At 37.1% G+C, this 27,627-nt stretch overlaps 1 protein-coding gene across 7 annotated transcripts in view; it reads right to left on the bottom strand.

Annotated features, from left to right (window-relative positions):
- CERT1 (ceramide transporter 1) overlaps positions 1–27,627 on the bottom strand; it is a 147,075-nt gene that overhangs the window by 1,698 nt on the left and 117,750 nt on the right. For 2 of the 7 annotated variants that reach the window (XM_004058707.5, XM_031003269.3), the window contains 7 exons: positions 19,365–19,460; positions 15,705–15,837; positions 14,448–14,518; positions 11,747–11,875; positions 10,874–11,003; positions 9,146–9,282; positions 926–4,006 (listed from right to left, as the gene is read on the bottom strand). In XM_004058707.5, the coding sequence (XP_004058755.2) occupies positions 9,155–9,282; positions 10,874–11,003; positions 11,747–11,875; positions 14,448–14,518; positions 15,705–15,837; positions 19,365–19,460 (687 nt within the window). In that variant the 3' untranslated portion in view covers positions 926–4,006; positions 9,146–9,154. Of the gene's footprint in view, positions 1–925; positions 4,007–6,505; positions 8,981–9,145; positions 9,283–10,873; positions 11,004–11,746; positions 11,876–14,447; positions 14,519–15,704; positions 15,838–19,364; positions 19,461–27,627 lie in introns of those variants that run through there. The other 5 variants (XM_031003268.3, XM_063700683.1, XM_055367801.2 and 2 more) reach the window with 3 other exon arrangements.

The following is a 27,627-nucleotide window of genomic DNA, read 5'->3' as shown; positions in this document are numbered from 1 at the left end:
CCAGATCAAGTAGTTGGCTTTTGTTTACAGATCACATTGTTTGGATGGCATGTATCTTTGAACACTAGGAAAGAAATATGCTCAGTGCCTTTCAATATGAATCCACTGACTGAGTGAAATGGAAGTCCACACTTCCCATTTCATGGTTGTTCTAGGGCATAAATTACCTGAGTGCAACAAGTGGAGCTGAGATTAAACGAGATTTAAATAAATGAGATTATTTATGAATGATTAAATGCATACAGCTCAATTACAAAATAAGTGTGTATCATTCACCAGCACTGTGCTTCCATTTTAGAAACACCCAAGTGAATATGGCTTCTCTACCAATCTTTTAAAACTTCTGGATGTGATCCACAGTAAGAAATTCATTGTAAACTGTAACCCATTACACACATATGTGTAACACATATGACAAAAGATACACAAAATATTTATTACATGTCATGTACTTGATATATTCCTCCTGTTATATGTTGTTAAAAAAAAAAAAATTGAGCTGGGCGCGATGGCTGAGGCCTGTAATCCCAGCACTTTGGGAGGCCCAGGTGGGTGGATCATCTGAGGTCAGGAGTTTGAGACCAACCTGGCCAACATGGCGAAACCCTGTCTCTACTAAAAATACAAAAATTAGCCAGGTGTAGTGCCTCACGCCTGTAATCCCAGCCACTCAGGAGGCTGAGGCACAAGAATCACTTGAACCTGGGAGGTGGAGGTTGCAGTGAGCCAAGATCCCACCACTGCACTCCAGCCTGGGTGACAAAGCAAGACTCTGTCTCCAAAAAAAAAAAAAAAATTTAGGCTGCAACTCAGTAGTTTTCTTGATCCCTAACTGGGTTACGGGAAGAACACTGAATTTCAAGCTCTTAACTACTCAGAGTAGGGCAATATCTCAGGGTTAAGGAAAACAAATCAAGCCAGCATATTTGTCCATAATATTTTAATACTTTTCCACTTTAAATACTGGTTTTAATTCTGTGATTGTAACATGGAAGATCCAACTTTATTGTGTTTAAAAAACATCATCAGGATCATAAAGCTATTATAGAAGTTACTCTACACACTCCCAAGGTACTTTAAAATGATTATGTTTTGAGTCTGTAGATGAACCATGACAAAATCCAAATACATCGTCTGTACAACTTGGACTAAATACTGGTGAAAAGTGTTTAATTGGACAAATAACTGATAAGCTTAAAGATAACCAGCACAATTTCACAAGAGAACCAGCTCAGCCCAACTAAAAATTTCTTAATAGCAATTGACACTGACGTTGTATTAGGTGTATAAATTAGTTGATGAAACTGAACAAATAGAAAACCCATTCCTCCTTTTCCTTATTTTGCCTTCTTACACCTCCCTTGCAGATATAACCCTCCTTTGGTTTAGCTACCCCTGTGGCAATTCCAAACCAAGTACTGCAGTGATCATCCTCTACCTCAAAACCAGTCCTGAATTCCAACTGAAACACTGTGCTCTCTTGTCCTGCACAGTGGGCAGTCAGGGACAAAATCCCCACATCACCAATACATTTCAAGTTTCTAACAGCACAAAAGAGTAACTGAATAGAAAAGAGAGTAAAGGGTAGTTTTTTTTCTTTTGGTTTGGGGGAAGACAAATATCTGTAGATGAGAAAACATGAATATTCAGGATGTAGGAATCAGCTTAATGAAAATAATTGTAGAGGGTCTAAATGTTGTCCAGAAGGCCAGTACCTCTCCAAATTCTGACCTCTTTTGGACTCTTTCCACATTCCCCAATTTCTTTCTCAATCTGATTGGGTGGGATTAACTCTAGTGAGGTACAAGTGCAGTTATCTAAAGGTAAAATGTTATCTTTTCTTCTTTTAATACAAATATTTTAGTGTAATCCTTTTATTTACAGAATCAATTGCAAAAGTATATCATCACATTTAGTCCAAATGCAACTAATGATAATTAGATTTAGATATTGCTTTGTAGACTTGCCATACTTCTGTAAAATAAAGCTATCCAATTCAGTTATGAAAGAGTTAACTGTCTGTGTTCATGATAGTTACCAGAAATGGCAAACAGAGAAACATCTATAGTGAGCATATAGAATTTTTTTGAAGATTCTTATCAGTGGCTATGGTGAATAAACCTGCCCTCCCCAACCCCCCATTCTCCCATCCCAACCCCATACCCCACAGCTGATTGTAAAATAAAATACACATTTGAGGTATAAATTTTTCTTTTTTAAACATCACAATATAAAATGTTAACTGGTGATGTAGTAAACCAACATGATAATTTGTCTTATTTGCCTTACTAGCATTACCACCATATAGGCACTTTTCCACATAGTCAAATTATGAACAGCATTTTTCTATAAGGCATATTCCATGCACATCATTTACAGAAAGGTAAATTAAAAAATAGAAAAGATTATGGAGCGTGAAATCCGCGTGCATGTAATGTAAGCATATGTTTTATATGTATTTTTCTCTCTGTACAGAATAATAAATATCACTATATCTGATGCAAGTAATTCACTTCCAGGATTGTGCATATTAAGCGATCAGACTAATCCCATCATTAAATTATTATCTTGCACTTATCATTAAAGACTCCATTACCATGTATGTGATATATACAGGACATGTTCCATGTAACATGACTTTCTGCTTTACAAAATGGGTCTGATTTCTGTGTTTTTACAGAGCTGAACAAGTCAGCAAAGCATCTACAAAATGCCTCTGATTTGTATAAATACACTGGTGTGTAAACACAATGATGATTTTGAAGTGGGCAGTCATTTCAACTTCAGTGAGTACTATTCCTTGCCTCATCTCCATGCTTCAATGTTGTTTACAGGACTTAAACTGAAAAAGGTATTTTACATTTTAAGTTCTTATAGCAACAAAGAAAAGCATTTCAGTTTAAATCATGTGGAATCCTTACCGCTCTGCTGAAGTTTCTGATCAAGAGGCAAAGAGAGGCATTGCTCACATTTTCTATGTATACTTTGCAACATATCTTTTAAACTGACCCAAACTGGAAGAACAAACATATATACCCGTTACTGAATACCAGAAATATTGAATTAAATGTCAAACTCAGTCTGATTTGCTTTAAACAAGTGATACCATATACTATCTTAGAAATTTCAAGAAAACATGAACTTATCTTGCCCATTTTCCAGAAAGTAGTCTATACCAACAAGATTTGTACAGATGTTTCTGTTTGGAGACAGGCAGAACCAATTTAGGGCTTACCAAATTGTGTTCGTAACAAACTGAAAAAAATCTCTAGTACACAGTACACAACTAAAAAATATAATACCAATATAAAGATATCTAGGGGAAGAAATAAAGCTTTTCACTTTCTCCATCAGAACCAAGGTTCTTCATGGGAGTAAGACTATAGAAAAGGCAAAATCACAGGTTATTGACAGCCCTCAGTTATTAAGAGACACATGACAACATGAATCATTATAGAAATCAGCAGCAATGAATTCTATGATTATACAAAGCAAAAAAGTCAAAAAATTCTGGACACAGATTTGACTGTAGGCCTGAAAAAAGAACCTCATCCAGATATTTGGTGCACAGAAAGCACATGCCCCATGTGCATTCAACTTTTGTGCTTTTCTTTTGTGCACAAAACCTGATACAACAGAGGATCTTAGGCCGGACCATAGTAAATTAAAAATTCTGAAAAAGTATCCAAAAATTAAAGCATCAATTCCTAGTTGTGATTCAAAGTTGATTTTTTTTCTCTTCTAGGAGCAAGCAAATAAAAATATAGCCATATACATGTAATTTTACATGTATTTATAGTTATATGCTGAGCAAGGAGATCTAGCAAGAGATAGCTAGTGTTAGATGTTCAGCTTTGCTATTGCAATATTTTGTCATTTTTGTACACAAGGCCAAGGTCTTGGGCCACAGACAAGGCTATAGATCCTACGTTCCAGCTTAGAGCATTCAGCTTTTTTTTTTCTTTTTTTCTCCAACATGGAATGTCACACAGCCTTGCTTCAGTCACTGAAGGAAAAAAAAAAAAAAAAAAAAGACAAGTAAAAAACTCAGCAGTATGTTTGTTACTAACAGCTGCAAGACTACCAGAACAGAGTTCTCCCACCCTCCATATTCATGGAATGCATGGAATCTCTATTAAAATTTATCATTATGAATGCAAAATTATTAACCTTACAAATTTGAACTTATTCCATTAGCAAGGAATCAAAGGTATATGGAATTTTTCAAAAGTTAGAAAAAATTAAAAACAGGAACAGTCCTCTCTACGGTCCAGGCCGCCAAGATGACAAAGAAAAGAAAGAACAATGGTTGTGCCAAAAAGGGCCACAGCCACATGCAGCCTGTTTGCTGCATGAACCGTGCCTGATGCGTGCCTAAGGACAAGGCCATTAAGAAATTCGTCATTTGAAACACAGTGAAGGTCGCAGCAGTCAGGGACATTTCCGAAGCGAGTGTCTTTGATGTCTATGTGCTTTCCAAGCTGTATGTGAAGCTATATTACTGTGTGAGTTGTGCAACTCACAACAAAGTAGTCAGGAATCGATCTCATGAAGGAAGGATCGAACACCTCCACCCCAATTTAGACCTGCGGGTGCTGCCCCATGACCCCCACCAAAGCCCATGTAAGGAGCTGAGTCCTTAAAGACTGAAGATGGACTATTCTCTGGAGAAAAATAAAATGGAAATTGTACTTAATATTGCATGCTGAGTGTATCTGCGCCACCTAGGGTGAGAATTTTGTGTGTGTGTTAGACCAAGTGTGAAGTGACACAGTATATTTTCATGGAGAAGAAAGCTTATTCATGTAAATCAAATCTTAATTTTTGCAGTCACATCCTTGGCCTCACAATTTGCCTAGTTGTGTAAAATAAAGGGGGCGTAGGCATCTGAAAAAAAAAGGGCAATCAGGGAGCAGAGGTAATCAGTGAAAGGTCTCTGGATTTTTACCCCACAACATGGCATTTCTTTCCTCTTAGCCTGCAATAAAAATTATGACATACAATACTACTTACCAAGAATTTAAAAAATGTATTCAAGCTATGAGAGAGAGGCCTGCCTTATTTAATCAACAAACATGCTCAGACCTCTTTGTCAAATGAGTTTAAAAGTTTTTACTGGCGGGGCTAGGTGGCTCACACCTGTAATCCCAGCACTTTGGGAGGTTGAGGCAGGCAGATTACTTGAACTCAGGAGTTTGAGACCAGCTTGGGAAACATGGTGAAACCCCAACTCTACTAAAAGTACAAAAAATTAGCCGGGCATGGTGGTGTGTGCCTATAGTCCCAGCTACCCAGGAGGCTGAGGTAGGAGGAACACCTGAGCTTGAGAAGTTGAGGCTGCAGTGAGCTGAGATCGCTCCAGTGTACTCCAACCTGGGCGACAGGAGTGAGACGCTGTCTCAAAAAAATAAATAAATAAATAAATAAAATAAATAAAAAATATATATTATATATATAATATAAAGTTTTTACTGTTAAACAACTTTGGATCTTATTAACTCTTTACAGAACTTTCTCTAAAGATGATACACACATTATTGAATGTTACTATTTTTTCCATCACCAAAATTAAGAATGTTCGCTTTCCTAGGGTTTCAATGCTGGGTTCGACTTCATACATTTATCTTCCATAATTATTGTAAAAAAAAAAAAAAAAGCTTACATTACAGTAACAAAGATTTTACCATGTTAAGGTTTGAATTTGGATCTTTGTTAGAAAGAAGCTCAATCTAGACTCAAAAAGCCAAATCTGAGTTTGGGCCAATGAATCTTTTCAGTTGTATCTTTGCACACATATACATGTATCCACAAACAATAGACCTCTCTTCCCCAGAGATGAATTTTTTCAGATTCCAAGCTCCTCCCTCCCAGGTCCACAAATGAAAAATCTGTGAACATACACATGCACACACACAGAGAGTCAATGAAACACTGCTCTAAATCCAAGTCTAGAAGCAAATGCTGCTAATATCCTACCATTTATCTTTCAACTGTTTAAAAAATTATTCTTCTCAAATATAATTGAGAGCATGTTTTACACACAACTGCATTCAGATTTCTCTTGCTTTAATACAAAGTTGTATTTCTGCCTTGCTTGGTTGAATATCTGAGAACCTTTGGTAAGGAAGTCATCATAAAGCATCAAGAGGGAGGCCGTTTCAGTGAGGTCATAGTGAAGAAGAGAGAAGGCAGATATAGTTACAGTGAAACAAAATCTGGTCTTGGATAGAGTGAAACAGCACCACTTTAACAACCTAGAGGCCATGGCAAAGAGACACACAGCGAAGCAGGGTGATAAGCCTGTTGCTGTCACGTGCCATCAGTTTTCTGGTTTATTTGATAAATATGGCACAGACTCAGAATCAATAAGAAGTAATGTGTCCAGATCTAGCTATAACAATTCTAAAGTACAAGATATAAAAATTGTCAGCACACTGAATGCAGTGCACTTGTGCTTGAAGAGAGAATCCCTAAAGGGTAAGGCTATATTCCAAAACACCAATCATTCAGGTAACTAAGACTGGAACCTATTTAATATTTTCAAATACCCTTTTTCCTGGGATAAAGCTAAACAACTGAGACATCAATGCAATATCCCTTATGTTAGTATGGGATATTAGTTAGTATCGGACAATAAATTTAGCTTTTGCATTTTTTAAAAGAAAGACATACTATAAACATCATTAGAAATCAGACTTGTTTAAAATTATTTCATTATATAATTGACTATTATTTTTAGCTAAAGAAAAGGACTCAAGAATATACATTTCTCAGCCAATTATTTAACATCCAGTGTAGGTGAGAATGAGAGAATATTCATGTGTTATTGCTTACCATTTGTGTATCACAATTGGCAATATCTACTAATATTTTAAATGTTATTACAAAATAGAATTTATAGAAATAGTACTATATAAAAGATTCTCAATGGACTGAAGCAGGCTTAAACTCAGTCATAAGAAGAGGAATACAATTAAAACTACACTGAGAGAGTATTTTTCACCTAACGAGTTGGGAAAGTTACAAAGTTTTGTTTTACACGTTGTATGAAAAACTGTGGGACACAGGGACTCCAATTCATTATTGCTGTTGAGATGGTCAATTACTATAACCTCTATGAAAAGTAATATCTAAATTATAAATGCACAAACCCCTAGCAGGGTCAGTAGTACCACATCTATTAATTTTCCCACATATAAACTTGCAAGTACAAAATGACATATGGATACAATTATAACACTGCTCTGGCAAAAATTGGAAACTGTAATATTCGCCAATGCAGAACTGATTAAATAAATTATGTACATCTATACAATGGGATACTGTATAACCATCAAAATGAGGAAGCTCCTTACAAATATGTGAGACCTTCAAGATAAAATAAATGCAAATATAAGATGTTGAACAGTGTTTATAGCATGCTGCTGCTTCTTTAACAACAAAAAAAGTGTATCTGTGTAGAAAATACACTTGTATTTGTTCATTCAAGCATTAAAAACTTTCTAGTAGAAACTAGTAATAGCATATGTTAATACTATATGGTGAATGCAAGCCAAGGTAAATTTTACTGTATAACTTTTTCATACTTTTGACTTTTTTTTTTTTTTTTGACAGACATTACCTGTCCAGGCTGGAGTGCAGTCGTGTAATCACAGCTCACTGCAGCCTCAAACTCCCAGACAAAGCGATCTTCCTGCTTCAGCCTCCCAAGTACCTAGGACTATACATGTATACCACCACGCCTAATTGTTTTTTGTCAAGATGGAATCTTGCTATGTTATCCAGGCTAGACTTGAACTCCCGGTCTCAAGCCATTCTCCCGCCTCAGTCTCCCAAAAAGTGTTGGGATTACAGGTGTGACCCACTGCACCTGGCTACTTTTGGCTTTTAATCATGTTAATGTATCACTTACTTTAAAAAGTTAAAGATTCTGGGCTAAGCGCAGTGGCTCACGCCTGTAAACCCAGCATTTTGGGAGGCCCAGGCGAGCAGGTCACCTGAGATAAGGAGTTCGAGACCAGCCTGGCCAACATGGTGAAACCCTGCCTCTACTAAAAATACAAAAATAGGCTGGGCATGGTGATGGACGCGGTGATGGACGCCTGTAATCCCAGCTACTTGGGAGGCTGAGGCAGGAGAATCGCTTGAACCTGGGAGGCAGAGGTTGCAGTGAGCCAAGATTGCACCACTGCACTCCAGCCTGGGCAGCAAGAGAGAAACTTTGTCTCAACAACACCAAAATAAAGTTAAAGATTCTACCTCTTTGCATAAAGGTGTTCAGTGCTGTACTGGTTGACAGTAAAAATATGGAACCAACTCAGACATTAACATGGGACTAGTTAATAAATTCTGCAACATGCATGTAACAGAAGTTAAAAGAATGAGATGTTTTACACATCTCATGTCTTATAAAGAAAGATAGTCAAGATACATTGTTAAGTGAAAAAAAGGTTATAAAACAAGAATTTTGTATAATAGTAAGTATAAACATTTTAACACTCAAAAATATGTCAGTACATACACAAAAATCTGGAAGAATATACAACAAAAATAACAGTTTCTAGGAAAGGAAAGAACACAGGAAGTTTGCACTTCTACAATTCTACAGTTCTATAATATCAAAATTTCTTTACATAAGCATTAGAAGAAAAAGGAAACAATAAAAGAATTAAGTTTTAAAGGCTATAAACTACAATTCTCAAGGCCAGGCACGGTGGCTCATGTCTGTAATCCCAGCACTTTGGGAGGCTGAGGCAGGAGGATTGTTTGAGGCCAGGAGTTCAAGACCAGCTTGGGTAACATATCAAGACCCCTAACTCTACAAAAAATAAAAAATTAGCTGAGCATGGTGGCACATGCCTGTGGGGACTCCCAGCTACTGGGAAGGCTGAGATGAGAGGATTGCTTGAGGCCAGAGGTCGAGGTTGCAGTGAGCCGTGATGGTGTCATTGCACTCCAGCTTAGGCAACAGAGCAAGACCCTGTTTAAAACAAGAACAACGACAACAACAAAAACCAACGAAACAATACTCTATAGGGGAACATCAAAAAACATAGCAAATACTTTCAACAACTAAATTTTAGTATTGACAGAGTCATATTAGTCAAATAAAGTTAAAAAAAAGATAAAACATATCTTCTCATACCTGTTAATACTAGAACAAAATAGGCTTTCCTGCAGTTTTTTCTTGGACGTAAGAAGTAAAACGTTTTAGAAATTTAGGATACTCTCGCTTTGCCACTGCCCTTAACACTGAGGCTGGTGCCCATCCTCCAGGGTTCACTGCAAGATAAAGGAAAATTAAAATGTATTAAGATACAATTCTCCAAACATATGTGAAGCACTTAATTTGTTCCCTTGCTTTTAAAATATTCCTTACATTGGACCAATTAGCATCTTTTTTTTTTCTTTTTGAGACAGAGTCTTGCTCTGTTGCCAGGGTGGAGTGCAGTGGCGCGATCTTGGCTCACTGCAACTTCCACCTCCGGGGTTCAAGTGATTCTCCTGCCTCAGCCTCCGGAGTAGCTGGGATTACAGGTGCACGTCACCATGCCCAGCTAATTTTGTATTTTTAGTAGAGATGGGTTTTCACCATGTTGGCTAGGATGGTCTCGAACTCTTGACCTCATGATCTGCCCGCCTCAGCCTCCCAAGGTGCTGGGATTACAGGCTGAGTACCTAGCTGGACCAATTAGTATCTTTTAAGTCCCAACCCTTCATTCCTTAACACTATCCATCAGACATAATCAGACAGCAAATAAGAAAGCATCTATAACCTTTCTACAATGTTCTTGGTTCCCGAAATTACCTGCAAAAATTAGTATAGCACCACTTAAGGTTATTTAGGGCAGATTATTCACAAATCTGTACTATAATTAAATAGTAACTTACTCAGGTACAACTGTTTCTTTGAACATACTAGCAGTTATGGCCCTGTATAAAGAAGGTTTGACTTTTGATGAGAGAGGTTGCAATGATTACTCCAGGTGCAAAGTAGGTGAAGTAAGGACCCAAAGCAAGCAATGAAAAGACCTATCCAAAGTGAAACAAATATATGTAACTAGCAACTAATAAGGACTAGGGAAACGCTGACTCAGAAAACAAAAAGCCTGACAATGAATGCCAAAGAGAAATAAATATGTAACTAGCAACTAATAAGGACTAGGGGAACATTGATTCAGAAAGCTAAAAAGGCTGACAATGAGTAAAAGAACTCTTAATTTCCTTCCCCACTGTTGCTTATATTCCTAATAATAAATCTGTTCTATGAGGCAAATATCTAAGAAAATGGTGCTTAAATATGAAGGCTAGGTTGAGCGCAGTGGCTCACGCCTGTAATCCCAGCACTTTGGGAGGCCGAGGTGGGTGGATCACGAGGTCAGGAGTTCAAGACCAGCCTGGCCAAGATGGTGAAACCCTGTCTCTACTAAAAATACAAAAAACTAGCCAGGCGTGGTGGTGGACACCTGTAATCCCAGCTACAGAGGCAGAGAATCGCTTGAACCCAGGAGGCGGAGGTTGCAGTGAGCTGAGACTGCACCACTGCACTCCAGCCTGGGCAACAGAACGAGACTCCATCTCAAAAAAAAAAAAAAAAAAAAGAAGGGTATATACAGTGACCTAGGGATAAAGCTTTAAAATTTTCCTATCCAGCTCTAGCTTCAGAAATACTCATATAGTAGTAGTTCCAGGGTGAAACTCAGACATCTGTATTTTCAAAGATTCTCTAGTAATTCTGATATACCTTTCTCCAAATTAAAAATCAGTAATCTAATGGATAAGAACTAAAAAGGCATTTGTCCAAATTGTTGTCATATAGGTCATGATCAAGAACAGCCACATTATCAAAGAGCAAAAACAATAAAATACATACCATTAGCTACATATGTAATCTTGCATAGAATGTTGTCCCTGCTAATTTCCTGGTTTCCCTCTGGTGGGCTTACCAAGGTTTGACAAATCATAGCAACATTTATTTTGGCACGGACACATCGGTTGTTTAGCTGCCAAAACAAAAAACAAAGCATCAGTAGATACCCAGTATTTTGTAAACTCTGCTGGTCTAATATTATATTAGGTTAACCAAAATAGTAACTCTTAAAAGTATCTCCAGTGAAATCTTATAAGCACCAAGCTGATATGACACCAGGATTCCTCCCCACCCACTTTTTTTGGGGACAAGGTCTTGCTCTGTTGCCCACTCTGGAGTGCAGTGGTGCCATCATAGTTCACTGCAGCTTCAAACTCCTGGGCTCAAAGCAATCCTCCCGCCTCAACCTCCAGAGTAGCTGGGACCACAGGTGCACATCACCAGGCCTGGCTGATTAAAAAAAAAAAATTTTTTTTTAATAGAGATGGGGTCTAACCATGTTGCCCAGGATTCCCTCCTCTTAAGTAGTAAATGGAGCTAAATTGCAGTAAACCACAGAGGTTTGGCTGGCAGTTGATAACGGCTTAAGAGATAACTGTGGGAAGTAGCCTACTGCCCAGTGTATGTACTGCCATTTTGGCTGTTTCACGAAACCTTAGAGGAAAGGTAAACCGCCCTGGTGGAATGTTCATAGCCATGACTGTTGCCCTCAGACAACACATGGGCTATACTGTTCCTAGCAGTCAATCCAACATAAAATCTAAGAACCATTATCAAATCAAGTATTGTGTATGGGCTGTGTTTATCGTTTTTGTCCTGCATTGTGTATTTAGCTTTATATTGTTTAATTATACACATTTATATACATGTACTTACAGGAGCACTGTCATGATCCACAGAAAAATTACAAACTATCCAAGTTTCAGGGTCATTTTCAGTCAAGGCTGGTATCTTTCGAATGACAGAAAGATATAATACGTCTCGCTGAGAAGCAGGCCACACCCTCTGTGGAGAAGTAAAAATCTTCTGAAAAACAGATCTAACATGGAACTAACAAGAGAAACGTAATGCCAATAAATGTCTTAATTGAAGGTAAAATCTCTCAAATTTTAAATGGAAAGCATCTGAGGATATCTACCAAATGATTAATTATGAATAGAGTTAATAGCTTTGCAGAACAATATAATAAAAGGAATAATGTTCTATTTTTTTAATTGCAGTAAAATATATACACGTATAATTTGTCATTTTAACTAACTTTTAGGGTACAATTCAGGGACATTAATTACATTCACGGTGTTATGTAACCATATTGCTATCTCTGAAATTTATCATCATCCCAAACAGAAACTCTGTACCCAGTAAGCAACAACTTTCCATTCCTCTCTCCTCATACACACTTCATGATTATGTTCTGCTTAGATTCAAAGATTTAAAGAAAAAAGACTTATTTGAATCAAATCACATTAGAAAGAATTCTAAGTCACTTAGATTAAATATTTCAATATTAAGGTATGCAAGGGGAAACATACTATGGGAATGACATGGAGCCTAGGTCTTCAATAAATGGGACTACCTACTTTAAATGAGAAAAAAAAAACTTTTATCCTATTTAAGTTACTTTTATTTTGGTTATCTCGTATATGTATCTGGACTAGTCCTTGTTATGCAGCGTCGTTCCTGATTACTGAGAGTAATAAATAGCATACAATACAAATCATTTGCAAGATGAAATGATTCATTTTTTAAAGATACAAAATTTCATGTAGTTGACGAATATAGTGTTGGGTAAATTGTGTGGAGACAGTAAGTAATACATGAAGATTTGGCAAATTTAGACCTAATGAATACAAATCCACAGGATGATAAGATAGAAATTTAAAGAATGAGAATGACTTAAATATCAAGAGACCAGTAGCCCTCTTTTAAGACCATACTGCAAAAGATGTCAAATTTAAAGGGAAAAATATTGTAGTGTAAATAACACCACAGACTTTGAGTCTAAGCAGAACATTATTATGGAATGGGAGGAGAGGGAATGGAGAGTTGTTGCTTAATGAGTATGGAGTTTCTGTTTGGGGTGATGATAAATTTCAGATATAGTGTTAGTGGTATAGTTACATACATTGTGAATGTAATGTGATTTTCTTGAAAAAATGATTCCAGGACAATTTGTTTACTCCAAGAATTGGCAAATAATTATAACCGTAACAAATTTTGTTATATATAAGATTCATTATTTTAATAATTTTTAGTTTTATGTTTCAATCTTGATACAACTTATATGACCCTCCCTCCATCTACTATTTATCTAGCAGAATACCTTCAGCAGATTGTTTTCCATGATGGATTATTTTCAGATAATGAGGTTCTTTTGGTTCTAAATTATTGGTTATTTATCTTCATTCAAAATTATAGGGTGATTAATTAATATTCTGACATTTACTAAATTTTAGATTTCAAATTAGACTTCAAAATTTGTATGCTGAAACAGAATCTTAATTGTTATGCATTTCTGAGCAGCTACCGTGTAAAATTAAGTATGGCTCCTAATTATTAGATATAAGATGTCTCAGATGACAAGACTGAGTTTAAGAAATACATAACAGACTTATAATGTTTTCATATACTGCACTCAATTAAAAACCATTTAAAAAGAAAAATGAAGCACTCACTGAATTGGAAAAACGAAGTATCTATTAAATCATTACATTTCTTTTATAATGTTTAATACTGTTTTTGGTGGATCTCTCCAAAATTTTAATTCCTTTTATTATGCTATACACATAATGTTATTGGGCAGTTTTCAGAAGAGAAAGAGCAGAATAAGGCAAGAGAACTATTGATTCTATAATTTTAAATATCAAGAATAGCAGAAGAAATAAGGTGAAAGGGAACTAACTTAAATTATGTTTCTGTATGCTCTGGTGTATGACTAACCTCTCAAGTCATGCTCTGTGATTTTTCTTTGCTTTCAGATAATCCATTTACTTTTATATCTATTAGTCTTAACATAGGCTAATACCATGCTAGCCATTACCCTTATTGTTGTTATCACAGGAAGCTATAATTCACTTTCATATTTGGTAACTATCATTTACCTCTTATAGAAACTAGATCCTAGAAAGGTATTTAAATGGATTTCAGTATTTCAGAAGGCTCTTTTCTAGATTTAAACTGTGTATAAAGAAAGCTAAGAGTGTGGCATACACCAGTAGTTCCAATTACTTGAGAGGCTGAGGCAGGAGGATCACCTGAGCTCAGGAGTTTCAGAGTAGCCTGGGAAATATAGCAAGACCCTGTCTCTTTAAAAATAAAAAGTGCACAAAGGGAACTAACCGTTGATCTTTATCAAGCACTCTATTTCTAGATTGTATCTCTCAGATTCTTGCCTGCACATATTTCTGTTCTGAACAAGTTGATATACCTTTCAAATACATGACATTCATGAATCATTAATAAAGTCTTTGGATTTTTGTGGCTTTTAATAACCTCCCCCAATTTTACTTTAGAGAATCTATATGTCTGAGTTTAAACTACACTGAAATCCTTTTAGGATGAATGAAGAGACCTTTACCTTGTGTGTTTGATAAATGATGATTGCATTATCAGCTAATGTTTCCACCACATGAAAGTTTTCTATAGTTGCTGAAATGAAGAGAATAAAAAGATATATTATCTTTTCCTAGAATGTGATCAATTCACTTATGTTGAAAGTCAAGTATGAATAGACAGTATGGTAAATTGAACAGGATCCTGCCCTATCTAGGTTACATCCAAATGGAAGGTAGCTAATATTTAGTATTATGGTTACAGATTAGGGATGTGAGGTCTGATCACCAGGAAGCCCCATTTTCTTTGGCCCAATTATCTATCTTCCACAGCAAGAAAGCAATTCTAATCACCACTGCATCACTCAGGCACGAATAATTCCCTAACACTAAAACCCTTCCCTTTTCCCTAATTTATTGATGTTAAATAAATTGTTATATCTAATCTTAGGTGGCTATTTCTGTGAAAAAGGGATGTCAAACTGCGAATGATAAACATCTGATGATGTTGAGAAGTATCTATACTTAGGAAATTTTGTGTCTAAGGGGAATACACACTAAGAATAACTCTAGGCTGGGTGCAGTGGCTCACGTCTGTAATCCCAGCACTTTGGGAGGCCAAGGCAGGTGGATCACCTGAGGTCAGGAGTTCGAGACCAGCCTGACCAACATGGCAAAACCCCGTCTCTACTAAAAATACAAAAATTAGCTGGGCGTGATGGTGTGCGCCTGTAATCCCAGTTACTTGGGAGGCTGAGGCAGAAGAATCGCTTGAACTGGGGAGGTAAAGGTTGCAGCGAGCTGAGATCATGCCACTGCACTCCAGCCTGGGCGACAAGAGCGAAACTCCATCTAAAAAAATAAAATAATTCTAAAGTAATCACAAAAGGATTCACCTAGGATTTACCACGGAAACAGTTTAGGAAAGAGTAGATGATGAAACAGAAATCTTCAATTTCAGTCTTGGCTTCTCCACCATATAGCTCTTGTTGCCTTTGACAAGTCACTTTGCCTATCTGAATTTTACTTTATTTGTATGTAAAATAAGCAATAATAACTACCTATCACTGTAGGATTACTGAGGTTATTGGATCAAATTACATACCAGGAAGCATTTCATACACTGAAAAGCTCTATATAAATGTATTGCTAGTCCTCTATATGATTTTCCAAATACCTTCTACGTTGACTTTGTAAACTATGTAGGAGATGCAGAAAACTAGGTTGGATTTGATATTAAATTCAAAATAATAGATTAAAATATATTAATAATGACAGCTTACTTTCCCAGTCATTGCGAACGTCAACATTCCAGAAATAATTGCAGACCTCATGTCCTGTGACGCCTTTAACTGCATGGGTAGCTTTTAAAGGATCCAGAACAATCCCATTTTCTTCTACTTCTCTTCTGTATACCTAAAGAGAACAAATTCCAAAACTGTTTGAAAATTAAAAATCAAGCCCATAAAAGCAGGAAAGCATGCTTTTAATATAGCTGCTCTTTAGATTTTTATGAAAGTCTATTTATAGAACATATTCTGCTAAAAGAAAATTAAAAATTTCAAATTAACAGACAAAAAAGTACTTAAAATTATAAATCCAAGGTAAACTTCATATAAAAACATGCATATGTGATAAATGACTTATTGTGAGTTGTTTAAAAATAAATGTATCAATCTGAATTAGGCATTATTTACCAAACATTCTCAAAAGACTGTTTTAACATGGCTAAGAAAACCAAATAAACCTGGCTAGAATATATTCTCCTTAAAGATACTAAATTAAGTCTGCTTTGTTCAATGCTGTATCCCCAACATCTAGAATAGTATATGAAACACAGCAGGCACTCAGTTATTTGTTAAATCAATGGCTGAAAGCTAAGATGGCAAAAACGTAAATACAGATCTATCTTGCTTTAAATACTGAGGTTACATACCTTAAATGCTAAGTAAAATTAATTATTTTAAAATTATAGAGTTTGCTACTTTAGATAATTATGTGATAAATACTCTTGAGAAATGAAACATGTCATCATGGGGGAGAACCAAGTGCCAATTTATGAAGGACCTATGGGGCTGGACACTGTTAGGCATTTCACATAGTTTTTCTTAGAGTATCTCTCAACAGACTACCTTCCCCTACCTATTTATTACTCATATTATTGGGACCACTGTTTTCCCAGCTACCCAAACTAGAAACTCTAGACTTTTGATTCCTCCCTTTACAGTTCACACAGCTAGTAAGCTTTTTACTATTCTTTTTTGTTTTTTGAGACGGAGTTTCGCTATTGTTGCCCAGGCTGGAGTGCAATGGCGCCGTCTCAGCTCACTGCAACCTCCGCCTCCCAGGTTCAAGCGATTCTCCTGTCTCGGCTTCCTGAGTAGCTGGGATTACAGGCACCTGCCACTACGCCCAGCTAATTTTTGGTATTTTTAGTAGAGACAGGGTTTCACCATGTTGGCCAGGCTGGTCTTGAACTTCTGACCTCAGATGATCTGCCCGCCTTGCCCTCCCAAAGTGCTGGGATTACAGGTACGAGCCACTGCCACCAGTCAAAAACTGTTCTTAATAAAGCATAGAAGAGATGATTAGGGGTGAGGCAGGAATCTATTGACACTATGGCACTGGCAGTTCCTAGACGTGGTGCCAAAGGTGCAGAGCAGGGAGGCCTCTAGCTCACATTATTATTCTTTGTCTAAAATGTCTTTGCTAAGACACCCAACAGTTTGACTTTTCTACTGTTCTAGGTAGGCTTTCATCACTTTGTGCCTGACTCTTTTAAGTAGTCTGCTTGTTCTCCAGTTTCTTCCCTATCAGCTTGATCTTCTTAAATTACACTTTTCAGGCCAGGCGCAGTGGCTCACACCTGTTATCCCAGCACTTTGGGAGGCCAAGGCGGGCGGATCACCTGAGGTCAGGAGTTCGAGACCAGCCTAGCCAACAAGGTGAAACCCCATTTCTACTAAAAATACAAAAATTAACCCAGCGTAGTGGCGGGTGCCTGTAATCCCAGCTACTTGGGAGGCTGAGGCAGGAGAATCACTTGAACCCAGGAGGCAGAGGCTGCAATAAGCCAAGATCATGCCATTGCACTCCAGCCTGGGTGACAAGAGCAAAACTCTGTCTCAAAAAAAAGAAAAAAAAAAAAAGATACTTTTCATACAGTGGCTAGTCTACTGTTGTAGACAATTGCTATAGACAACAACTATTCTCTTTAGAGAGTAACTTTATGCTTCCCATTATCTAGGCCCAATTTCTCTCTAACACTGTGGGCTGTAGGAGTACTTATTTTCTATTCCTCATTCCAGGTAGAGGGACGTCATCCAGACCATCACTCCTGGCTTCTCTTTAGTACTTCACTTCCTCCTCCCCAGAGGGAGGTGACTCTACGGTGACTGAACGATGACTACAGAAGAAGAAATAAGGCAGGTCTGGCTCAACCCTTTCTTCCGCAAAGAGCATACATCCTGGCCTGCTTCTGCAGTGAAGGTTTGTGATTATCCAGCAATGCCAGGAACATGCTTAATTCTGGAGTAACAAGACCCTGTAGCAGCTGATCTCAAACTATTTTCTACAGTCACCTTATCAGAATTATAGCTAACATTCTGGTATCTCATTTATCTGTCTCTTTTATCTTATGTCTTACTTTGTTCCTTATTCAAGGGGAGAGGAAATCCCAGCATCTAATATTATATCTTATTTGCTAGAATAATTCTGGTCAACATAGATTATGCAAAAAATCCTGACTAAAAAGTTTGCTTTCAAGTTTTTGCTCACATTATAATTTTTTTCCTAAAATGCCCTCACCTCACCCTTGTCACAACTTTCTTTTTAATTCCAGATGTAGTTCAAATGTTTCTCTGCGTTGTAAAACAATCTAATTGTTTCAAATCACAGAGATCTTTCTTTTCAGATTTTCTCCACCACTCATCTGTACTCTTCACTCAGTACATTATCAGACAGAGCCAAGTAATAGCATGCATATATATATATATTAGACAGGGTCTCACTTTGTGACCCAGGCTAGAGTCTAGTGGCACAAACGTGGCTCATTGCAGCCTTGACCTCCCTGGCTCAAGGAATCTTTTGCCTCAGCCTCCTGGGTAGCTGGGACTACAAGCGTGTGGTACTGCACCCAGCTAATTTTTGTATTTTTGGTAGAGACGGGGTTTCACCGTGTTGCCCAGGTTTGACTTGAACTCCTGAGCTCAAGTAATCCGCCTGCCACGTCCTCCAAAAAGTGCTGGGATTACAGGCATAGCCACTGTGCCTGGCCAATAGTATCTTTTAAATGTCAATATTCTTTTTCCTTAACTAAAGCTTTAGCTTGGAGAGTGTCTTATTATCTTTGTATCTTTATTTAGCATAGTTCCTTAGGAATGAGAGAATCCAAAATTCAATGTTGCTTTTGCTTTTCAACCCATCTCTGTATCTCTCAGTCCCTGCTCTTATTTTCTGTCCCTGTGTTTAGGGATGTAAACAAGATTAACTGACCAATGTCCAAATATCAAATAAAGGTGCAGTAAGAGAAGGGAAAAGAAGGAGGGTATAGACCAAAAAGGGAGAGAAACAAAGTGTCATCCAGGCACAACATTCAGTATGTTAAAAAAACAAAACAAAAGGAAATATCCAAATACAGGACCATTAGCTAATTGTGCCCTGGTCATATCTAATTCTCTAAATTTTATTTTCTTCATGGCCTAGTCAAAACAGAAAGGTTTAATCATATATTTATATTATAATCATAAAAAACTTTAGTAAAGGCAAAACCAGAAAAGCAAAAAGACATTTTATTGCTCTATATATGGTACTGCTTTGATCACATGTAATAATTTGTTTTAAAGGTAAGTTGAAAGTGCTATCCTTATTCATATCAATAGTAATGATAATATGACTGAAACAGAGACGCCTTTGGCAATCTACAACATTTCAGGGGGAATTACCTTCATTTCTCCTTCTTCTACAACCAACTGCCAATTGGCATCTCCGCCTACATCCTGTAATGAGTAAGTCATGTGGTTCTGCACCATCTCTTCAACCTTGAGAGGGGAGGAAAAAGGCATGAGAATCCAAAAGGTATGTCATAATCTCTAAAACAGAATGGTCTTCAGTTAACTTCAGTTCAGAAATGGTGCTCTTAGTAGCTGAGCAACCAAATGCACAAAAGTTAGTAGGTTTTACATAGTGTTTGAAGAGTTTAGTCCACATTCCAGATATCCAGGTTAATGACAGGAGACAGAAATGAAAAGAAGGAAGATGGGTCACTCAAGTAACACATATTGGCCTAATGTGTATCAAGTGACCAAAATAAGCATTTTCAGGAAAAAAGAAATATTCCATTCTGTATCATAAAACAGAGATGATGTGTTAAAGTATAAAATAATGGAAGAGTAGAGATAAAGGGGGCACAGAGATCATCCAGTCTAATGTTCCTATATTTAAGACTATGTAGAGATATCAGGAAGGTCTGGTATGAACAAAGACATAGAGAGAGAGAGCATATCTTTGCTTATATCTTTGCTCTCATATGAGCAAAGATACACAAAGATGAGCAAAGATATATATGCATATGTCAAAGATTTCAATACAAAAAAGGTGAAAAACCTTCCTTATGCCACTGATAAACCTCTCTTTTATCATAGAATATAAGCCAATTTAAAAATAATCAAACCTTTATTTATTTGATTCCAATTTCTTTGTTCTAAATTATTTTAGGGACAATGCTAATATTCATATATGCAAGCATTTACATATAATCACCTTTTAGTTCATTCTTTTAAAATTTCTAATAATTTCCTTTTAAAAATTTTTTAATTTAAATTTATAACTTTTTCCTGATATTTAAATGTAACTCTTATCACAAATTGTCCTTATACATTTTATGTAAATAAGCAAAGAAAGCTGAATATTTCACACTACCAGAATTCTCAGATTTATTGGAGAACTGAAGTGATACAAAGATTGTGGAAACAAAGTAATTTCATTTTCTGTAATAAATATATTAGAAGACAGAAGAGCTGGAAAATATATATATTATACTTCCATTAAAATTTTATCCTTAAGTTTAACTATTTGTTTCATATAAAGTCTATTCTGTTCATTAGGAATATAGAACAGGAATAAGTTTTGAACATATTTCAAAGTAAATAATCAACTTCCCCCCTACCCGCCAGAGACAGGGTTATTTTGTCACCCAGGTTGGAGTGCAGCGGCACAATCATAACTCACTGTAATCTTGAACTTCTGGGCTCAAGTGATCCTCCTGCCTCAGCCTCCTAAGTAGCTAAAACTATAGGCCTGTGCCACCATGCCTAACATTTTTTTTTTTTTTTTTAAGAGACAGGGTCTCACTTTGCGGCCCAGACTGGAGTACAGTAGTATGATCATAGCTCACCTGCCACTACAATTTCCTGGGCTCAAGGGATCCTCCTGCCTCAGCCTCTGAGTAGGTGGGACTACAGGAGTGCACCACCACACCCAGTTAATTTTTTGTAGAGACAGGGTCTCGCCATCTGGCCCAGGCTGGTCTTGAACTCCTGGTCCCAAGTGATCTTCCCACCTTGGCCTCATTAACGGTTTTAAAAAAGAAACTCACTCTGGGAATATAATTTTCTATACCAAAGGATATGTTATACGTGATAGTGATGTATACTTCTGCTACCTCAAGTTTCTGGATCTTAAATGCATTTTTGATTACTGAAAGCAGGTATGGCCTTAAGTGTCTCCTGATCTGTCAATCATCAAAAAGAAACTTTTTGACAAAAATGCTGAGATTCTATAATCTATTCTTGTACTAAATAAATACTAACAATATTTTATTCCTTTATTCATAATTCTCAAAACAGTGTGAGTTACTGATTTGACAGAAATTTAACAGGACATTCTACAATATTACAAAGCCTTGGAAAATATAACTTTTGGTGTTGCATGGAGAACCTGTGCACCTTTATACTTTCAGAATCTGCTTTGGGAGGGCGAGGATAACTAATGCAGGATTCCAAATCACTAATACATACAAAATGTATCTGATTTCCAAAAAGAAAAGTTCCAGTTAGTATGCATAAATAAAAGCAGCATTGGCTTGATTCATTTGTCTCTGTCACATTGTGATTAGGAGAAATGTTTACTCTTCAGATCCCAAAATCTTAAAAATCTTTAGATTTGAGTATATCTTTGAGGTAGGAAACTAGCAGTTAAGCACACCTGTATTTATTATGAGATAAGAGACAGAAAGAAATGCTTCCCCCAAATAAATCCTACTTTCAATAGGTTACCTATGAAAGAAGAATGTGAAGAACAGAAGAATTTTATTCTGTTAAAAAACAGAGTTGGGTTTAAAATAATTTTTTAATGCTACTTAGCTCTTTTGTCAAAAAGAATGCAGGCAGTTGTGTTTCTGTTTGGGAGATTATTCTGAATTAGGGATTTCAAATGCCTAAGAAATGAGGTGTTTTTGATTTGTGGTTTTGTCCAAAAGAAAACAGATTCCACAAATATAAATGCGTAGTAGGTAGCACAAGTTAAAAAATATATAGAAAGCACATTTAACATTGCCTTTCTAGATAGGCAAAAAATGCTGTTCCTTCAATGGTAGGCCATGAGGGAGGCCCAGGTTCAATTTTCAGCCATGCTGTATAAAAACGTTTTAAAAATGATATTCCTGTAACAGCTACACTGCATCAATGGAAAACCGGTTTTCAAAAGGTCCAACAAAGAAACAAACATTCAGTGCTGTGCTCCTAAAAAACTAAAGATTCTAATGAAGTACTAAATTACTGCAATAAACTCTGCAAAACTTTCATCATGGAATCTTCATTTGTTATAATATCTTCCTTGAGGTAATAACATTAAAGTTAAGAGAGGTATACAGGTAAAAATCTCACTATAACAAATTTTATGTTTGCTGTAGGAAAATATAAAGTAACCAATATTACCATAGGGGCAGTAACTTGGGCACTGGTGACCAGACTGACACTTCAGATTTAACCTGATAATCTGCTCACTTTACTGTTCGGTTATGACACGACATATTAAAAAGAAGTGGGAGGCCAGGTGCAGTGGCTCACGCCTGTAATCCCGGCACTTTGGGAGGCTGAGGCGGGCAGATCACAAGGTCAGGAGTTCGAGACCATCTTGCCTAACACGGTGAAACCCCATCTCTACTAAAAATACAAAAAAAATTAGCCGGGCGTGGTGGTGGGTGCCTATAGTCCCAGCTACTCGGGAGGCTGTGAAAGGAGAACAGTATGAACCTGCGAGGTGGAGCTGGAAGTGAGCCAAGATCACGCCATTGCACTCCAGCCTGGGTGACAGAGTGAGACTCCGTCTCAAAAAAAAAAAAAAAAAAAAAAAAAAAAAAGAAGTGGGAAACAAGGAAATACTAAGTTTCATTTAAAAAAAAACAAAAACAAAAAATAACAAATATAGCCAAATTTACCATGCTATTAGGCTCAAAATTTGACATTCTAGGAAATAATGTTATAGTAACACCTCCTGTCACTTATAAATGAAAAAGACTCAGTCAAAAACATTGAAGAAGGTGAACAGTGTTTCTAAGTTTTAATTAGGCTAAGTGTAATTTCAGAAATCATGCCCTTGATTTTTCTGGACCTAGAGTTGAAAATGATTAGCTGACATACAAAGCATCTTCAAACTAATAAACTATGAAACAAAATGGAGATAAAATACATTTGAGATAAGAGGGGACGTTCACTCCAATTCTAACCTTTTCTTCCATCTCACATTTGAATCATTCAGTATGATGCCATTTCTGGAGGCTACCAAGCAGGATTTTTCTAACACTATTACCCAGAAATTTGAAAAGAAAATTGCCTTTTGATAGTACAATAAAAGTCTAAGTTGGGCATGGTGGTTCATGCCTGTAGTCCCAGCAGCTTGGGAGGATTGCTTGGGCCTAGGAGTTTGAGGTTAAGTCTCGGCACCATAGCAAGACCTCATCTACCTAAAAAAAAAAAAAAAAAGAAAGTCTAGAAGGGCTCAAAAACAGCTCAGATCTCTTTCTTTTATGCATGTAAAAGAAATGTTGGCCAGGCACGGTGGCTCATGCCTATAATCACAGCATTCTGGGAGGCTGAGGCACGTGGACCATGAGGTCAAGAGATAGAGACCATCCCGGCTAACACGGTGAACTCCCCTCTCTACTAAAAATACAAAAAATTAGCCAGGCGTGGTGGTGCATGCCTGTAGTCAGATACTCAGGAGTCTGAGGCAGGAGAATCACTTGAACCCGGGAGGCGGAGGGTGCAGTGAGCCGAGATCGCGCCACTGCACTCCAGCCTGGGCAACATAGCGAGACTCCACCTCAAAAAAGGAAATACAACTACGCTTACTACAAAGCCACAAAACCATAGAGGGGGCTTGTTAGATAGAATAATTATTAATAACAAAACAGTGCACTGTTAACCCAAAAGAGAGATGGCTAAGAACATAGCACTTTTAGCCTACCGTATTGACAAAAGTTAACTGAATTATAATATTCAGTGCTACTATATGAATAGAAAACTGGCCTGGGAATGTAAGCTGGTTCAACTTTTCTAATGAAGAGTTTGGCAGTAAAAATTTTTAAAACTTGGCTGAGGCCTGTGGCCTGTAATCCTAGCACTTTGGGAGGCTGAGGTGGGAAGATCACTTGAGGCTAGGGGTTCAAGACCAGCCTAGGCAACACAGTGAGACCCCCATACGTACAAAAAATAAAAAATTGAAAAAAAAATTAGCTGAGAGTGGTGGCCCATGCCTGTAGTCCCAGCTACTCAGGCTGAGGCAAAGATCGCTTGAGGTTGCAGTGAGCTATGATTGTGCCACTGCATTCTAGCCTGGATGACAGAATGAGACCCTATCTCTTAAAAAATAAATAAAATAGCAGCCTGGGCAACACAGTGAGACCTCGTCTCTGCTACAAATAAAAAAATTAGCTGGGCATGATGGCGTGTGCCTGTAGTCCTTAGCCCCAGCTACTGAGGAGACTGAGGCAGGTGGATCACTTGAGTCCAGGAGGTCAAGGTGCAGTGAGTGGTGATCTCACCACTGCATTCCAGTCTGGGGAACAAAGCAAAACCCTGTATCAAAATTAATAAAAATAAAATAAAATAATAAAATAAACACTTGAAAATGTTCATGGCCTTTGTTCCCACAATTATGCTTCTAGGAATATATTCTAAGGAAATAATTAGATAAGGGTGCAAAGATGTATATACAAGAATGCTCACTGTAGCACTATATATAACAGAGAAAAGCCAAAAACAAGCTAAATGTTCAATATTAGGTGAGTAGGTAAATCCAGCCATGCACATGCATAAATAGACAAAGACATATAGACTTATATTTACTGATGGGAAGATGGGCCTAAATATAAGTTTAAAATAAAGATTATAAAACAGTTTATATAGAGTTATCTATTTTGGTAGAAGAAAAAAATATTAAGGTGTATGTACTTATCCATGTGTGCCAGATTTTAAAAAATGAGGCACATATGGATAAGTACATACACCTTAATATTTATCTCATATATATGAGAGAAGATAAATGGAATATTAGTAAACTATTATTTTAATTTTATTCTACTTTCAAGTTCTGTTAAAATTAGCATGTATCACTTGTATACTAAAAAAGGGAGAGGGGTGAAATGATTACCACAACAATAATGTGCTCCTATGGACAAAGGGTGGGAAAGAACCTCACACAGAACCATTTTTTGCAATGATGCTCCCCCATAGATTAAGCTGCAAATTCACTGTACATCCTTTGATTTCTTTCTTTTTCAATAGAGGATGATGTTCTTCCCCTTTGATTTCTAAGGTGACACCTTTAAATGTGAACTGTGTTATGCAAATAAATGTGACCAAAATGATCAATTTATGAATCTAAATTCTTTCTATTCTCTGTACACCTGAAAATTATTTTCTAGTTTGTGGCCACAGCCATTATTTCAAGAACTTGCCAGCCTGGGCAACACAGCAAGGCCCTGTCTCTACAAAAAATAAAAACAATTAGTTGGGTGTGGTGGAATGCCTGTAGTCCCAGCTACTTGGGAGGCTGAGAGACAGGAGGATCACTTGTGTCCAGGAGGTCAGAGGTCAGAGGTCAGGTTACAGAGCTATGATCATGCCACTGCACTCGGCCTGGACAAGTGAAACCTTGTCTCTTTACAAAAAAAAAACACAAAAAAAAACAAAACGCTGGGCATGGTGTCTCAGGCCTGTAATCCCAGCACTTTGGGAGGCCGAGACGGGCAGATCACTTGAGGTCAGGAGTTCGAGACCAGCCTGGCTAACATGGTGAAACCCTGTCTCTACTAAAAATATAAAAATTAGCTGGGTGTGATAGCATGTGCCTGTAATCCCAGCTGAGACAGGAGAATCGCTTGAACCTGGGAGACGGAGGTTGCAGTGAGTTGAGATCGTGCCACTGCACTACAGCCTGGGTGACAGAATGAGACTGTCTCAAAAAAACCCAAAAAACAAACAACAACAACAACAACAAAAAAAACACAGAACCTGCAGTCCTTTACAACTTTAATTTCTCAGATCTGGAGTGACTTCATTCCTAATATCTGCCCATCAGACAGATTCATGTGTTGGTACTAATTTCCTAGTAGATGTACATATTTTATTTTAAGCTATTTTCAGGGCATCTCTGAGTTGTACACTTGATTATTTCAGCCAATTCAAGACTATAAAACATCATTTCAAGAAGAACAAGGTAGTCATGAGCCAACACTTATGTAAACAGCAAAGTGAAATTACCAGAGATTTAGAAGGCTTCTGTATGGGAGCTGATATAAATGATCAAGAAACTAGATATGGTATCTGTATCTGGACTTTTAAAATTTGTTGGAGTAAATAAGAATTGATTATATTATGCTTATATAATATTTTGGCAAATTATTAAAGGTGATTAAAAATGTCGACTTAGTTTTTTAATTAATTATGAAGATATTATAAAACAAAGAATTTGGTTACCTCCCATATCAAGCGCTGTGGAGTAACTGATGTATATTTGTGTATTAAGAACGATGTAGGCCAGGTGTGGCAGCTCATGCCTGTAATCCCAGCACTTTGGGAGGCCGAGGCGGGCAGATCACCTGAAGTCAGGAGTTCGAGACCAGCCTGGCCAACATGGTGAAACCCCATCTCTACTAAAAATGAAAAAAAAATTAGCTGGGCGTGGTGGCAGGTGCCTGTAATCCCAGCTACTCAGGTGGCTGAGGCAAGAGAATCGCTTGAATCCAGGGGGCGGAGTGTACAGTGAGCCAAGATCGTACCATTGCACTCCAGCCTGGGCAACAAAAGCAAAACTCCGTCTCAAAAAAAAAAAAAAAACAAAAAACAGAAAAGACCGACGCAATGTAATATAACATAAGTGTTTCTAATGTTAATGAATAACCTTTGAGCCTCTTATTTTGCTTAATACAAAAGTCTCTATAGGGTGTGAGAACTGTAAAATGTAACACTACTGTATAGTCACTACTATAATTTTACACTGTGTTGAACTGGAAGAGTTTTCCAGATAACACAATGTTTCTCAGCTAATATTAACTCCAGATCTACATCCAATGCTATATTCTCAAGTGTGACTATACAGAATCAACTTGCTAGATCCTTTGATAATGGCTGATAAGGCAGTATAACATCCTCTGAAACAAAAAATCTTATCAATTGGGAATTAGTCATCTATTATAAAGGAACTGCCGAACATAAGGTACACAATTTAATTACAACAGTGAATTGCTAGAGTCCACGTCTGCTAATGACAACTAATGCTTTAGCAAGGACAACAAATACTTGAAGACCTTAACGTTATTTTCTTCATTTTTACCTCTTCTGGCATATAAAACAGTACATAATCAAAAGCTAAAACAGGATCTGATCAATCATGAGCACCATATATTAGAGAAAAAAATCCAGCAAGATTTCCCTCAAGTTACATACATGAGTTTTACAAAAGGTTATTAATATTACGAAGAAGTAAGCTGTCAGCAAAATTTTGTAAAAATATAGGCACCTGCTTCTCAGTGATATAGTTACCTGGACTTAAAAGCAATTCAGCTGTTCTACAGCACTACAGTGAGGGCCCTGGTTTGGGTTCTGAACCCCTAATTCTTAGGCATTCTTTATTACCGGCTTACATTCTTTCCTTGCTGTCATTATATTTTGTTTCATTTATAGCCTATGTATTCCAGCATTTTTG

Source organism: Gorilla gorilla, chromosome 19 (genome assembly GCF_029281585.2).
Source record: "Gorilla gorilla gorilla isolate KB3781 chromosome 19, NHGRI_mGorGor1-v2.1_pri, whole genome shotgun sequence".
Classification (NCBI taxonomy): domain Eukaryota; kingdom Metazoa; phylum Chordata; class Mammalia; order Primates; family Hominidae; genus Gorilla; species Gorilla gorilla.
This window is presented reverse-complemented; position numbering and strand designations above follow the sequence as displayed.